This window comes from Neodiprion lecontei, chromosome 2 (genome assembly GCF_021901455.1).
Source record: "Neodiprion lecontei isolate iyNeoLeco1 chromosome 2, iyNeoLeco1.1, whole genome shotgun sequence".
Taxonomy (NCBI): Eukaryota; Metazoa; Arthropoda; class Insecta; order Hymenoptera; family Diprionidae; genus Neodiprion; species Neodiprion lecontei.
In genome coordinates, this window is record NC_060261.1 from 3,716,767 (window position 1) to 3,729,404 (window position 12,638).

General features: G+C 39.0%; 2 protein-coding genes across 11 annotated transcripts in view; one reads left to right on the forward strand and one right to left on the reverse strand.

Annotated features, from left to right (window-relative positions):
- The window catches only part of LOC107225059 (axin), a 71,441-nt gene extending 70,392 nt beyond the window's left edge, over window positions 1-1,049 (reverse strand). Inside the window, exon 1 of the mRNA XM_046731734.1 lies at window positions 937-1,049. The gene's annotated coding sequence lies outside the window, so the exon portion shown is untranslated. The remainder of the gene's footprint in view (window positions 1-936) is intronic.
- Window positions 1,050-4,239: 3,190 nt separating this feature from the next.
- Window positions 4,240-12,638, forward strand: part of LOC107218111 (trinucleotide repeat-containing gene 6C protein) — a 47,313-nt gene continuing 38,914 nt past the window's right edge. For 4 of the 10 annotated variants that reach the window (XM_046731723.1, XM_046731729.1, XM_046731731.1 and 1 more), the window contains exons 1-4: window positions 4,241-4,429; window positions 11,977-12,026; window positions 12,197-12,309; window positions 12,439-12,619. In XM_046731723.1, the coding sequence (XP_046587679.1) occupies window positions 12,241-12,309; window positions 12,439-12,619 (250 nt within the window). In that variant the 5' untranslated portion in view covers window positions 4,241-4,429; window positions 11,977-12,026; window positions 12,197-12,240. The other 6 variants (XM_046731730.1, XM_015655863.2, XM_015655865.2 and 3 more) reach the window with 6 other exon arrangements.

Sequence of the window (12,638 nt, forward strand, 5' to 3'; positions counted from 1 at the left end):
AAAAAGGGAAGATATTTTTTTATTTAACTTTTTCGGTGCGGTTTAATCCCAGGAGTTTTCCCTTCACTCTTCAATTTACAGCCAAAATGTCCGCCTGCGACGTAAACGAGGACGAATTGGAAGTGGACATGGAGGACTATCGTAAGTCAAGCCTTGTTGTATAATTGTTAGTGTAACTTTGCGGTACGTTTCGCTAATTAAATCACTCGAAGAGTAAATTTGAACAAATACCGTTCTTTAGTGATGAATATGACGTCTCTATCAACCGTTTCCAAAGGAAAGAGTTTTGGAATACCTCACGACACTACCCTGGATACATCGAAAATAACATCACGACCACTTATGGAAACGGTGGAAAAAGGTGATGTAATAAATTTCGTGTCCATGTGTTATAGTTGCTAACTAATCGGATCCGAGTTACTGGCTTGTTGACAAAGTCCAGTAATTCTACAGGTGCAAGACTGACGAGTGAAGTTCGTGCAGAGTAATATAAGTATTCGGTTTAGATAATAAACGTTGATGTAATTTCCAGAGATATCACCAGACGTTAAGCAATACAACACAAAAATAACGGAGGAAGATCCCTGCAGCGGAAAAAGGGCTGTGATGCATATGTCGCATGTTTTGAATAAGAAAACTGGAACGATTATCACTGTTCAAAGAACCGATTACACAGGTGGATGTCCTGTGAAAGACAAAAATTTGGGCTTTGCTGAAAGTACAAGACTTTCATCAAAACGTTAGAAGAAAATATGCACGGAGAATGAAAAATGAATAACGATAAAAATCGAAATTATGGGCATATAAATTTGGCATAATTTACTTGCCTGAATATTGTTAAACATCATAGGTCGCGTGATGAGAAAAATAATCATGGTATTTATGCTTTCGAATCGTCAAATTCGATACCTTAAAAAAATAATAAGACTCGTTTACCTTATTTTATAGACGTAGCCTCGCCTCATTTGAAACACCTTATTTCGATTCCAAGCTTGGCAATTAAGTCTTCGAGCCACGTTCGTTTTATTCGAGTCTCGAGGGCTGCGTAATAATTTTTTTTCTGAAAGATATAAAGAGAGAAATGTTAGGAAGGAAAAAGTAAAATCAGTTCAAAAATGGTGCATGGTAATCATGTCTCGCCTTACTGTAACGTCCGAGACTTTAATAAGTTTCTGTGCTGAGCACGAGGTGATCAAAAGATTAAAATGAAAGGTAATCGAAATTTCGGGTACTCGAAGTCGGGTTCGGGTCGGGTTTTTTGGCAAACCGGAAATCTTCGGGTAATCTAAAAACATCGGGTAATTTGAAAACTTCGGGTAATCCGAAATCTTCGAAAATCTCCGTTCACTTTAGAAATCCCGATATTTTTGGAGAAGCGAAAATAGATACGAGCAAAATTTTCGGAAAACCCAACATTCTTGAGGAACTCGAGATTCTCAGGTACACGACCCGAAAAATTTCAGTACCCGCACACCTCTAGTGACCATCATTGTGCAGCTGCAGCTGTCTCAAGGTACTTAATAAAAATACTTGCATCTGCAGAAGGGACAATGAGAACTGTAGAAGGACTTTTCCAGGTATAGCCGAACCGCGTTAAAATTTTTAGCCGCCAATTCAACGATCTTTGCGAGCTGCCGCTCAGGGTCAAGATAATGTGATTTCACACTTCCTACCAGGCAAGCGTTCTCATTGGTTTGCAAAGTTTAATCAACCAATCAGAATGCAATACGTTGTTCTTGTTTAATGTCAATTCTTTTAAAGAATTCGAAATTAGATGGCAACGGTGAAAACTTCTTAGGACAGAGGCAAAGCTCCTCGCGAACTGCGGCGCCAAAGAGATAAAAGATTGCTGACAGCACTAAATGGGAGCTAATTTCTGCATTCGTTACATATTTACACCAGATACCGGGATGATTTCGCATGTTTCTACGACGACTTGAATTATCCCAATTTGCGCAAGACTCCATAGGTGAGACATTAAATGATGAAAAATAAGCTGCGATGTAAAAAAAAATTAATATTAATAAAATGTAAATATCGACTTGCGAAAGTTCTCGTGTATGCTTCTTTCATATTCAATCTCCTCGTAAAAAAATTTATTTTCAGTTTCAGGTTATCCTCCATTGTCGAATAGTAATATTTCGCCATACACTTAATATTCGAAAATATTTACATTCAACAAGAATAAAGCATTGCATATTTTCATATAATTTCCAACTTTTCCCAAAGGTACCTGAACGCATACCTGGATGCGACGTCCTTTGTTCCCCCACCACCAAGAGGAAATTCTGTGTTCGCAACCTTTTTCAGGTCAAATTGGGCTCTCACTTCACCGTTATAATCGGCAATTATCACTACGAATTGTAGACGGAGGCCTCGACAAGGTCCGACATTTTACAATCGGGAGAGAAATTATAAAAATAACAAACTGATTATTTTCGATGAAAATTAATTATAAAATATTAATAACTTGCAATATCGTAATACGTCTGTTTTTAGAATTGCGTGGAGAGTGAAAACATGAAGAGAAGAAAAAAAAATTGTCGGTAACGAGATTCCATACAGAGCTGGCGATAATTAAGTTTACCGTTAATTTGAAAAGTACAACGTATACGAGTACGCACAAATTTTCCTCGTTCGATTTTCTCGGAATTGTCTCGCGCCTTACTATTTACAGTGAAGTTTGTGTCGAATACAAACAAAATCTTTATACGTCACACAATAATTATGCCTTGCCTAAACTATAATGTACTATCTGATTGCTGGATGTTATTACACACATTTTTTACGCACGTGTATATTAAATATGGTAGGCATGCAGAATAATATAGCACTCGATTCTACTCTGGGAAATATGCGCTTTGCGTTGTGAAACGTGATAATTGTTAGAAAAAACTTGTCACACGTACATACATATATACATGCATACATACTGGGGTGAGCCAAAAAAGCTAACCTATCCAATCTTTGGTCTTAAAAGGACCTATTTACCGAGAAAAAAATTGAAATAAAAAAAAAAAAAGTACAACCGGATACGTTATATTTAGTCAGTTGATTATAATTTCATTCCCTCCCAGAGGGGTCGCAGAAAATGGCATGAAGTACTAAAAAATTTGGGAAAACTTCTGTTTTTGGAAATATATATTGCGAAGAAGAAGCGATTACCCATACGGGAAAACAAATTCCAATGCAATTTACAGTTCAACGAGGAGCTGCCGAACGTTAGATGTACCAGAATTGGACAAACTCCCGGGATTAATACCTAACTACAATTATGTTTCAATACTTACGAATAAACGATCGACTATCAAAGATCGGTATTGCGTTATCAAACATTCACAAGTTTGAACTCAAAAATAGTATTACTAAGTGTTTAAATAAAATGCTAGAAAATGATGAGATGATCAAAAATTCTTTAACTTCGAGGAATCGAATCTCTATGAATACGCGGAAGATATAATCTCCGATAGTCGTAATCGGATTCCTAGATGTCAAAAATACGTGAAACATATGTTGTCAAAATTCACCTGACTTACCCAAAAAGATTGAATTACTTTGAGACGCCATTTTGCGATTTTTGGCAGTTGCAGCACGGACACGCTTGACGTATCTATGAAGCCTTGGCAGTTAAGTTCAAGTGGTTAATAATGACTCAACTATTGACAATCGAGCGTCAACAACCCAGTTATCCAACATCAACAACGTGCTGACAAACAATTCCGAACACGTCCAATATCCAAAAATCATATCCGTCTTGGAATTTCGTCCCTGATTGGACAAATATTTAAACAGTGAAATGAAAGGAAAGAATTTACCTACATCACTGATATAGATACGTATATGTATACTAACTGCGATGCGTACGTCAACACGTACCTAGCGTAGTCTCATTGGAAGCACGGAAAGCTAGATTTTTTTTGGAACCCGCGTATGCTGTCGCCTGTGCATAACGTCCGCAAGTTCCATGTAAATTGAAATTTTTAAATATTAATTCCGGACGTCGTTTGGTCTGGTTCATTTGTTTCGTAAATAAACCAGCAGCGATACCGCCACAGAAGCTAGAAATTTCCGTGACGAAAGTAGGGTAGAAAATTTCGCCAAGAGGTGGCGCCACAAGGAGATTCGAACTGAGGACAGAATTTTTCGGCGTTCGGCTATCCGTTAGATACACATAGCACAATGCTCTAGAAGCTGTTTGCTCAATGGTTGATCGAGCTTCGGTGTATTCTCAGCAGCCAGCTCGTCGCGACGCGTTACGGTAACCTTTTGTAACTCCGTGGTCTCCGTGCAGTGAAGAGCAATGGAGGCTCATTTCCAATAAAATTCCGTGGCTGTACGTAATGTGTTATTGAGCGTGTGAAAAGTGAAGATTTCCGTGTGATAGTGATACTTTTTTCGACCGTGAACGCCAGTGAACACATTGCCGTAGGTAAGATTCGAAATTATACGCCTTATTCAACCCTTCGAGACGGAAATACTTTAGCCTTAGTAAAAAATATAAATATAACCTATATATCTATTCTCTTTCAACACGTACCCGCAGGCATATATATATATATACATATATATATGTATGTATGTATACGCACAATACATGTATACGTGTATATGTATGTCGCAGTACACTCGACGCAGCTATATGTGCTGTATACTCCCTTTCGTATTCATTTACATACGTATGTATGCATTTACGTGATACACATAGGCCCGTACGTACGCGACAGATAGATAGATAATAGGTAGGTAGGTAGATAATTAGATAGGGATACCAACATACGTGTGAAACGGATTTATACGTGAGCTTGGTTTTCTGCGCTGAGAGCGAGTGGTTTGCTTGCTCCCTGCTGCTAACGCTGCTTGAATATTAATATGTATGTGTATTGTATGTATATCCGTGAATACATTGATAACCAGTAGGAAGAAGGCAAGAAGCACGATGTGACCGAGCGTATGGCGTTGAAAATCTCAATAGCTCCAGAACGAACCAGGCTCTGCTGCACCTTCTGCCATTAATTCAGATTTAAGCAAATTTGCCTACCTGCTCGCTAAAAGACCGACGGCAAAAGTCGTCTCGTCTGTCGACTTAGGTACGATATTATATTGTTTAGAAGGGACGAGTTCTTTTTTTTCTTCTTTTCTTTTCTTTTATATTTATTTTTACACGCTACACGTCGTATACTAGATGCCTACAATATTGATTGCCTTACAATTCTCGTACGAATGGCAACGCGCGCGTTGCTGAACCTTCAAGCTTTTCATTCTGTTATTATTAACTCGTACACAATTAATACCGATAAATATTGTCGATTAATCATACACCTCGCCGAGCGATGACCGGTTCGTTAAATTCCCTTTCCAAAAGTCGCTTATCATTTTAGTCGTATTGTGATTATTTTCCGCGCGCGGAACGACACGCAATACTTACTTACTTACTTACTTACTTGCTGCTTAATTTAAGGTAAGAGGAGGATTTAGAGCAGAAATCCGACTTTGAGGGAGTATACACTACACGACGTCGTGATTTAAGAGAGTAGAAGTTCGTAAAGTTAACGCGACGATTCATTTTTAGAAAAAAATCGTTATTTCGCAACCGTATAACAACGTCTGAAATTGAGTAATCTATTTTTGAAAAGCAAAGTGTATTCAGAATTTCGTAAATTAAACTACTTTGAAGTCTGATGTAAATTTTCAAAACAATGATTTTTGTTTTTATACATCTTTACGTTAACTTTAATTCAATTTCAATCTCTTAGTGATTTCTACTCACGAAATTTTTACCTCGTGTATTCTGCTCCCCCGAATAGGATGTAGTATCATCGCTGTTGTTCAATCAAGATTTTCTCAATCCAACGGTATGTTTATATCTATGCTGAAAAGAAAAAACTGTATTATAGAACATCGCGTAATCACTCGTATCACATATTATTTAATCGGTAATTCGTTTTTTTTTTCTTCTTCTCTTTACCACCCATACGTTGCAGTTACACAGTTACGAACAATCGCGACATGTTCAACCAACAGATACTCAGGGTAGATACACACAAACATGCATACGTGCATAGAGACACCGTTGATGGCTAGTAACAAAATCTACTGTGCTTGTCTTTATCTAATCTATTCATCATATTCACATGTCATTGTACTTTGATCGCGTCGCTTATATATATATATGTAGAGTAGTGACAACAATCATTGGGTAAAAGAAACTAACCGAATTACGTTCATCATTATTTAGCCAACTGATAACTGGGTCAGAATGAAACAGGTCAGCAGATATACTAATTGTTAATAAAATTTTACACCGGATAATCGTCGCAGTTACATTTCTTCCGGAATGTTAACAAACAAGTAAGAGATTCCTATCGTTTATTTTCTATTCATTTCCTTCTTTCTTTTTTTTCCTTCCATAATTAAACACGCAGCAGTTGTACCAGTACCCACACAATTATTAATTGCTTTTAACATTATTGAATACTTCGAAAATCGTCGCGCTCAATCGATTCAGTATAAAATTTTAATTAATGCACTTTACTTTGCGATTGGTACGCAATTTTCCTTACTTATGCAAAGATATTCTTGGCGGTAAAGTTTGGAATGTATGTATTTGTAGTATGCGTTTATTTTCCTCTTTCTTACCTTCTTCTCACCCTCATCCACACGTTTTTTTTTTTTTTTTTGTTTCGCCAAATAAGATTGGAAAAATTTGCTACCAGTCTACCAGCAGCGAGTAAGGGGTAAACATTTTCGTTCAGGGTTTTGTTACAAGCTTATGCTGTATGGTTGAAATAAAACCGAATGGCTAATGAGAGTTTTGTATGGCAGGGGGATCAGAGTAGGAGTCAGAGAGCAACGGCCCCGCGAACAACTTATATACGTAATGAAATACTTGTAACAGTATTTAAAAATATACGCGATTCCCTCCCGCCTGCAGTTTCTCCTAATTTTTTTTTTTTTTTTATTCGACCTTTATTATTTCCTCCGCGCCGTACCTTTAATACGTGTGCAAAATAGAACGTGTTAATAAATCTCCTCTCATGGTTTTGCGAATTACATAACGATGTATGTTACATCTACGATAAATTCATCGATATCTAAATAACAAACAAAGAATTTCTGCTCAATCGAGGGATAATAAGATTTTTCATCATCGTTCGAAAAACTTCTCTTCACAGATATTTAATAACTTTGGTGTTTATATTTGAATGAGATTACGGTAATCGGCGTTTAGATCCGAAGGAAAACTGTGTGTGAAAGAAAAAAAAAAAGAACCTCACGAAAAAAAAAAAAATCACCAGTATCGCGTTACTCGTGAAGTATTCGCCCAAGTGTAGTAAAACAAATAATTAATAAATTAATAAATTAATAAATACTATCGAACGTCGAGTTTATTTCACATAGCATTGGTTCCTTATTTTCTAATAAATCCTCCACGTCTGTGACTCCGTGTCTTATAAAAAATCCGTATTTTTAGTGGTGACTCGTCGACGACGAGATCCAACAAACTGTCTGTCGAATTCGTAAGAGAACCCGCGAATCCCCCACTTGGTCCACCTTATGCTTCGACGTCGTTGTGTTGTTGCTGTTATAATACATTGTACGTGCGTACGTTATATGTAAGAATGCTTATAATTACCGAACGGTAGGCAGGCAGGCAGACAGACAGGAATTATTACCGCTAGATGATGGTTCGAACCATTAATTTTCTTCGCAGATTCTGTATCTAGATATACATACATATACAAACACAGTGAAATTAACGATTGATCGTTTATGGGTGCGTAATATAACCATATAGAAATTGAAAAACTCGCTACATAGCGTCCCCTCACACAGGTACGGCGACGGTATTACATTGGTAAAAACCCGCCAGTGGACGCTTCATCCTTGCTCGATCGATCGGATAACGCGTTGTTTCTTATTCAATGTTATGTTCTCTGACTTTTTATCCGAAACGGTTATTAGTCCCATGAGGAGGGAAAGAAAGAAAAAAAAAAAAACTAGATAAAAATGGAAGAAAAAATAATAACCACGACAGCCACAAACACGCGCTTAGCACATGAAACAGTAATTCAAAGCGCTGCAGGCAAGGAGCGTATTAAATTTTCCCAAAAACGCGATACGTGTACGTACCTACAGGTTACACATGTTCACGTGTGTATTTATTTCTTTTATCTTGTTTTATTTCTATTTTCTCGACAAAATTTAGAAACATTTCCCCGATTTCACGGATAACGACAATTTCGTCACATCGTCTGCCTCTGTGTCTACACACTCGTCTTATTTACGTTCGTATTTCCCGCGCTGCTGTTACCGCCGCCCCCCCCCCTTACAAGTTTCCAAATATTTTTCGCTACGTTTTACTGCGAACTAGGTACCCTTATACCTACCCATCTCTGTACTAAAAATTTTACCATCTCTAATCCAACTGCCTGCCTGCCTCCTTGCTGTTGTAAAAACCACTGTGCTTCTGAGTTTGTAAGTTCCGTTTCCTTTTCTTTTATTATCATTCATCTCCGGCGAATCCCTATTTCTTTCACCGAATGTTAGGTATAACAATCTACGATCTCGACTATATGACACATCGTTTTATGCTATAGATACCTACACGGTGTTGTAATAAATATTGCTCAGGAATAAAATAGCTGCGCCACAGGGGCGGGAGGGGAATGTGTTCGCTCGTCGGGCCGAAAGGAGAGGTCGAGAGAGGTGGTAAGGGGGGCTGGGGGGGGGAGGTGGGGGGCGACCTTGCCCCGTGCGGCAACTGCTTGTTGCCAAGCTACTCGGTATGTATAGCGTGAAACTGTATTTACGAATGTACATGAATACGTATAGTATACATACGTAGGTACGTACGTACCACTCGTATCTACACCCGTAGTCACTCTGTGCATGCGTGCTGTATAGCTACGTTCATACGGACGTATTAACAAGAATTATGCAGGGTTAGACAGACGTATGTGTTTGGCACATGGAAATTTGGTGTGTAATTACATATATTTAACCCTCGATTTTTACCTCTGCTCTTTATACCTATGGCGTATGCTTTTGTAGCGACCCGGCTTATACCATACCTACGTAGTATTTCTATGCTTTTGAACGTATAGGCAGTGTGTCTATGTGTTCCGTTCGTAAGTAAGAGACGCCGAGGTATCTTGTTTCGAAGTGTAGGCGTCGCGGATCTAGGTTCTCTAGATGACAAATTTTTTCCACAGCCATCTAGAGATGCGGTGGAGCGCCCGCTCGTTGCCGCTCGGTGCAGGCAGTGAGGAAGTCTCTTCGAACATGAACTATGCACAACCATTGAGAACGTAGCGCGCGCTGTTTGAAAAACTCGAGGAGAGACTTGCTTCGATGAAAATCGAACGCTTCGCTAATTCCCACGTTTTAAATTGAATTTAAATTTAATACCATTCGAATAGTGGAATCGTAGTAACAATAGATAGAAAAACGATCGTTCCACGTTGTGGATTATAGGGAGATATAAGTATGTACTTTGTTGCTTCGGAAGTATCATAGGGGTTGTGCCGGGTCGAAATTGATCTATTTCAAATGCTTTCAAAGTCAATTTATACCGCTTTCACTGCATGCATGTGCTTGTACGTGTACCTGTATAACTACACGTATTGTACCTAAACTCGTGCTATACCTGTGATGTAGGATTAATATTTTTGTCCTCGTAACTTGAATGTACATAAATCTTTGTTAGCGATATTAAACTCGCGGTCAAAAATGATGTGGCTTGTGTAAAATTAGATTACACGCTCGATTATCTCTCTCTGTTATATCAACATCGGTGGTATCCGGCGGTTTCAGATGATAAGTACTGTTGAGGTTAGAATTCGGCCATTTTGCTCTATTATGCAACCTTTTGTCCTATTTCCATCGACAGTATAGAAAGTATTAGAATATTTTTCGAACCTAAGTTGAAACGAACGCGTACCTACGTAGTTACCGACATGTACTGCCGCTGCCCCCCTTTCTCCCCCGCCGCCCCTTTGCCTTTGCCTTCTCTCTCTATCTCGTCCGCTCTTATTCCCCCGTGAACAGAAGCAACGACGAATCATTACCAATCGACGTTTACAGATGAATCTTAGCCGCGTTTGCGCCTGTGTTCGTCAACGACAAACGATTCGCCATTTAAAACTAGTTATATATATATATACTCGTTAAAATTAGTTATATATGTATATATATATATATATTTATATACGCATGCAACAATCGCTGTGCGTTCATCGTTTTGCCAATCGAGTATTATAAAACCTGTGAATCTTTCGACTGGCGCGTTTCTGGGGACGTTCCGTATACCTAAGAGGCAAGGAACTAAAATAGCCCCGCCCGCGACCTATGGAGTTGGAGAAAGAGAGAGATAGAACGACTGCCCGAAGAAGGGAGGGCGGTCGAGGGAACCTCGAGAGAGAGAGAGCGACCGCGACCGCGAAGGGGGGGGACGATGTATCGGAGAACGATGCGTTGAAGAGAGAGAGGGAGACAACGATGTCAAAGTAGAAGGGGAGACGCGCGCCACAGGGAACGGCGTTCGCCCGACTAGTTTCTGCTCGCCACGTATCTGGCAGATCAATAATTTCTGATCTCTCTCTAACCCACAATAAAGTTGAAATAAAATAAAATAAACACAACAAATGATAATTAACAACAAATCATCATCGAGAAAAATAAACAAAACCGCAATATTACGTGTAATATAAACTCGGGTAATAATTTCTAATGTGTATTTACGTACGATAATAACAATCATCAAAAGTTATAATGCACGGGCAGTATTATTATCATTATTATTAAATAATAAAATTTAAAGAAAAACCAGAGAGAGAGAGAGAGAGATAGACAAAATCAAGTACCAAACGAACGAAGAGTAACAAGAACAAGTATACGTACAAGGAGGTGAGAGAATGAGAAAAGTAAGGAAAAAAAACGAAGACATAATAAAATAAAGTATTTTTTAACGCGCAACGTTGTGATAGAGGGAAGGAAAGAGTGAGAGAGAGAGTGGAGAATACACATGTTTTTAGAAAGAACGCGAAGAAGAGAAAATCCAATGGTTCTTTCAGTAGAGGAGTAACAACGTTGCCGTTGTGTCGTTGTCGTTGCCGCCGCAAGCCCGTTCGTCGTTGACGCGATATTATGTCGAGAGTTGGTAGTGAATCCGTGTTGTCTGTGGATGTGGTAGCGATTGTAGCGATTAGTGCTGCTGCCTGTTGGAGGGAAGAGGTTCGTTCCCGGGAATAGCTCGCACTCTTTGCGAGTACGCCGCTATTCCGCACTAGCGAGATAGCTCTTAAAACTTTCTGTTCTTTGGGCCCGACGACAAATTGTACAGTAAGTGTCGCTGCCGCTCCACCGTGGCTGATAAATCGTTCGTTATCTATCTGTTTATTTATTTCGAATTGTTGGTTGAAAAATTTTAGTTCAACGAATATATCGTATATTTACCTAGTGAGTACCGCTGCTCGTTATGTATGCCGAGCATTTTCAACAGCCCCGCGCGTCTAGCGACCTCCTCAAATACTTTACACTATACCTGGGCGTACGTCATCGTATGTTGCTTTTCTACGTTTTCAAATTGTTATCTAACCTTTGCTGTGGCTGGTAACGATCTGCGCCGAGTATAACTCTCTTGTCGTGAAATGCCCCTTTTTCAGTTTACAGTTGCTCGATTTACTCGCTAAACGAATCATTCGCACCAACTTCGATTATTACCCGTTGCGCACGACAAATCTCTTCTTAGTTTCAACCTTTCGACTTATCCACCGGTTATTTTCCTAGGAATTTTTGGCGATGAGATTTCTTCGACAAATCTAGTAGCTTTAAATCGTCGCGACGATCCTACAGATTTTATTATTGGTTTTATATTTTACTTTATAATCGATATTTTATAAGGGTCCCAAAACTCTTCGTCGACTCTGGTTTCATAGTTCAATAGATTTTACACGTTGTTTTATCTTATCGTTACAGATCTCTACTGGTATGGAGCTAGGAGCGCACTGATAGTGATAGTCTACGAGGTGAGAACATTGTTTTTGAAAATATCGGTACGGCTTAGGATGTAATTATTCCGACAATGATCACGGCTGCTTGTTAATCTTAGAAAAATTATCGCCAGTTACATTGTTACGCGAAGAACCATTTGCTCAGCATAGAATTAAGATGAGATTATTTTTTCTTTTTTATACAGATCTTGGTTTCTATGCATTGCCTGCCAAAGAAGAACTGAGCCCAATGTTTCCACACAATTCTAGTTCACATGAGATTTCTACTGAAACAAATGCCTTCGTACAAAATTCCAAGGTGAGCTTACCACACGACTTGTGCATAACATGCAAGCTTCTGATTTGTATCCGGATTCCGTATTGATTCTGTATTGAAAATATGAATTTCACAACTCAACTTTTTCATCTACGTTGTTATTGTTTACAGGGGGATGTAGTATTATTAATGGCAAGTTGTCCGAGTGGGGTGGAGGAGGGGAGAAGACCAGATAGCGTTAGGTCCTGTGATATCAAATCCGCAAACAACAGTACTATGGCACGACCTACCAGCCACCCCGTCGCCACCACCACCACCAATGACTTCTTAACCGTCCTGCCACGCCAATCTGGTAAGTAATTTGTCCTCGC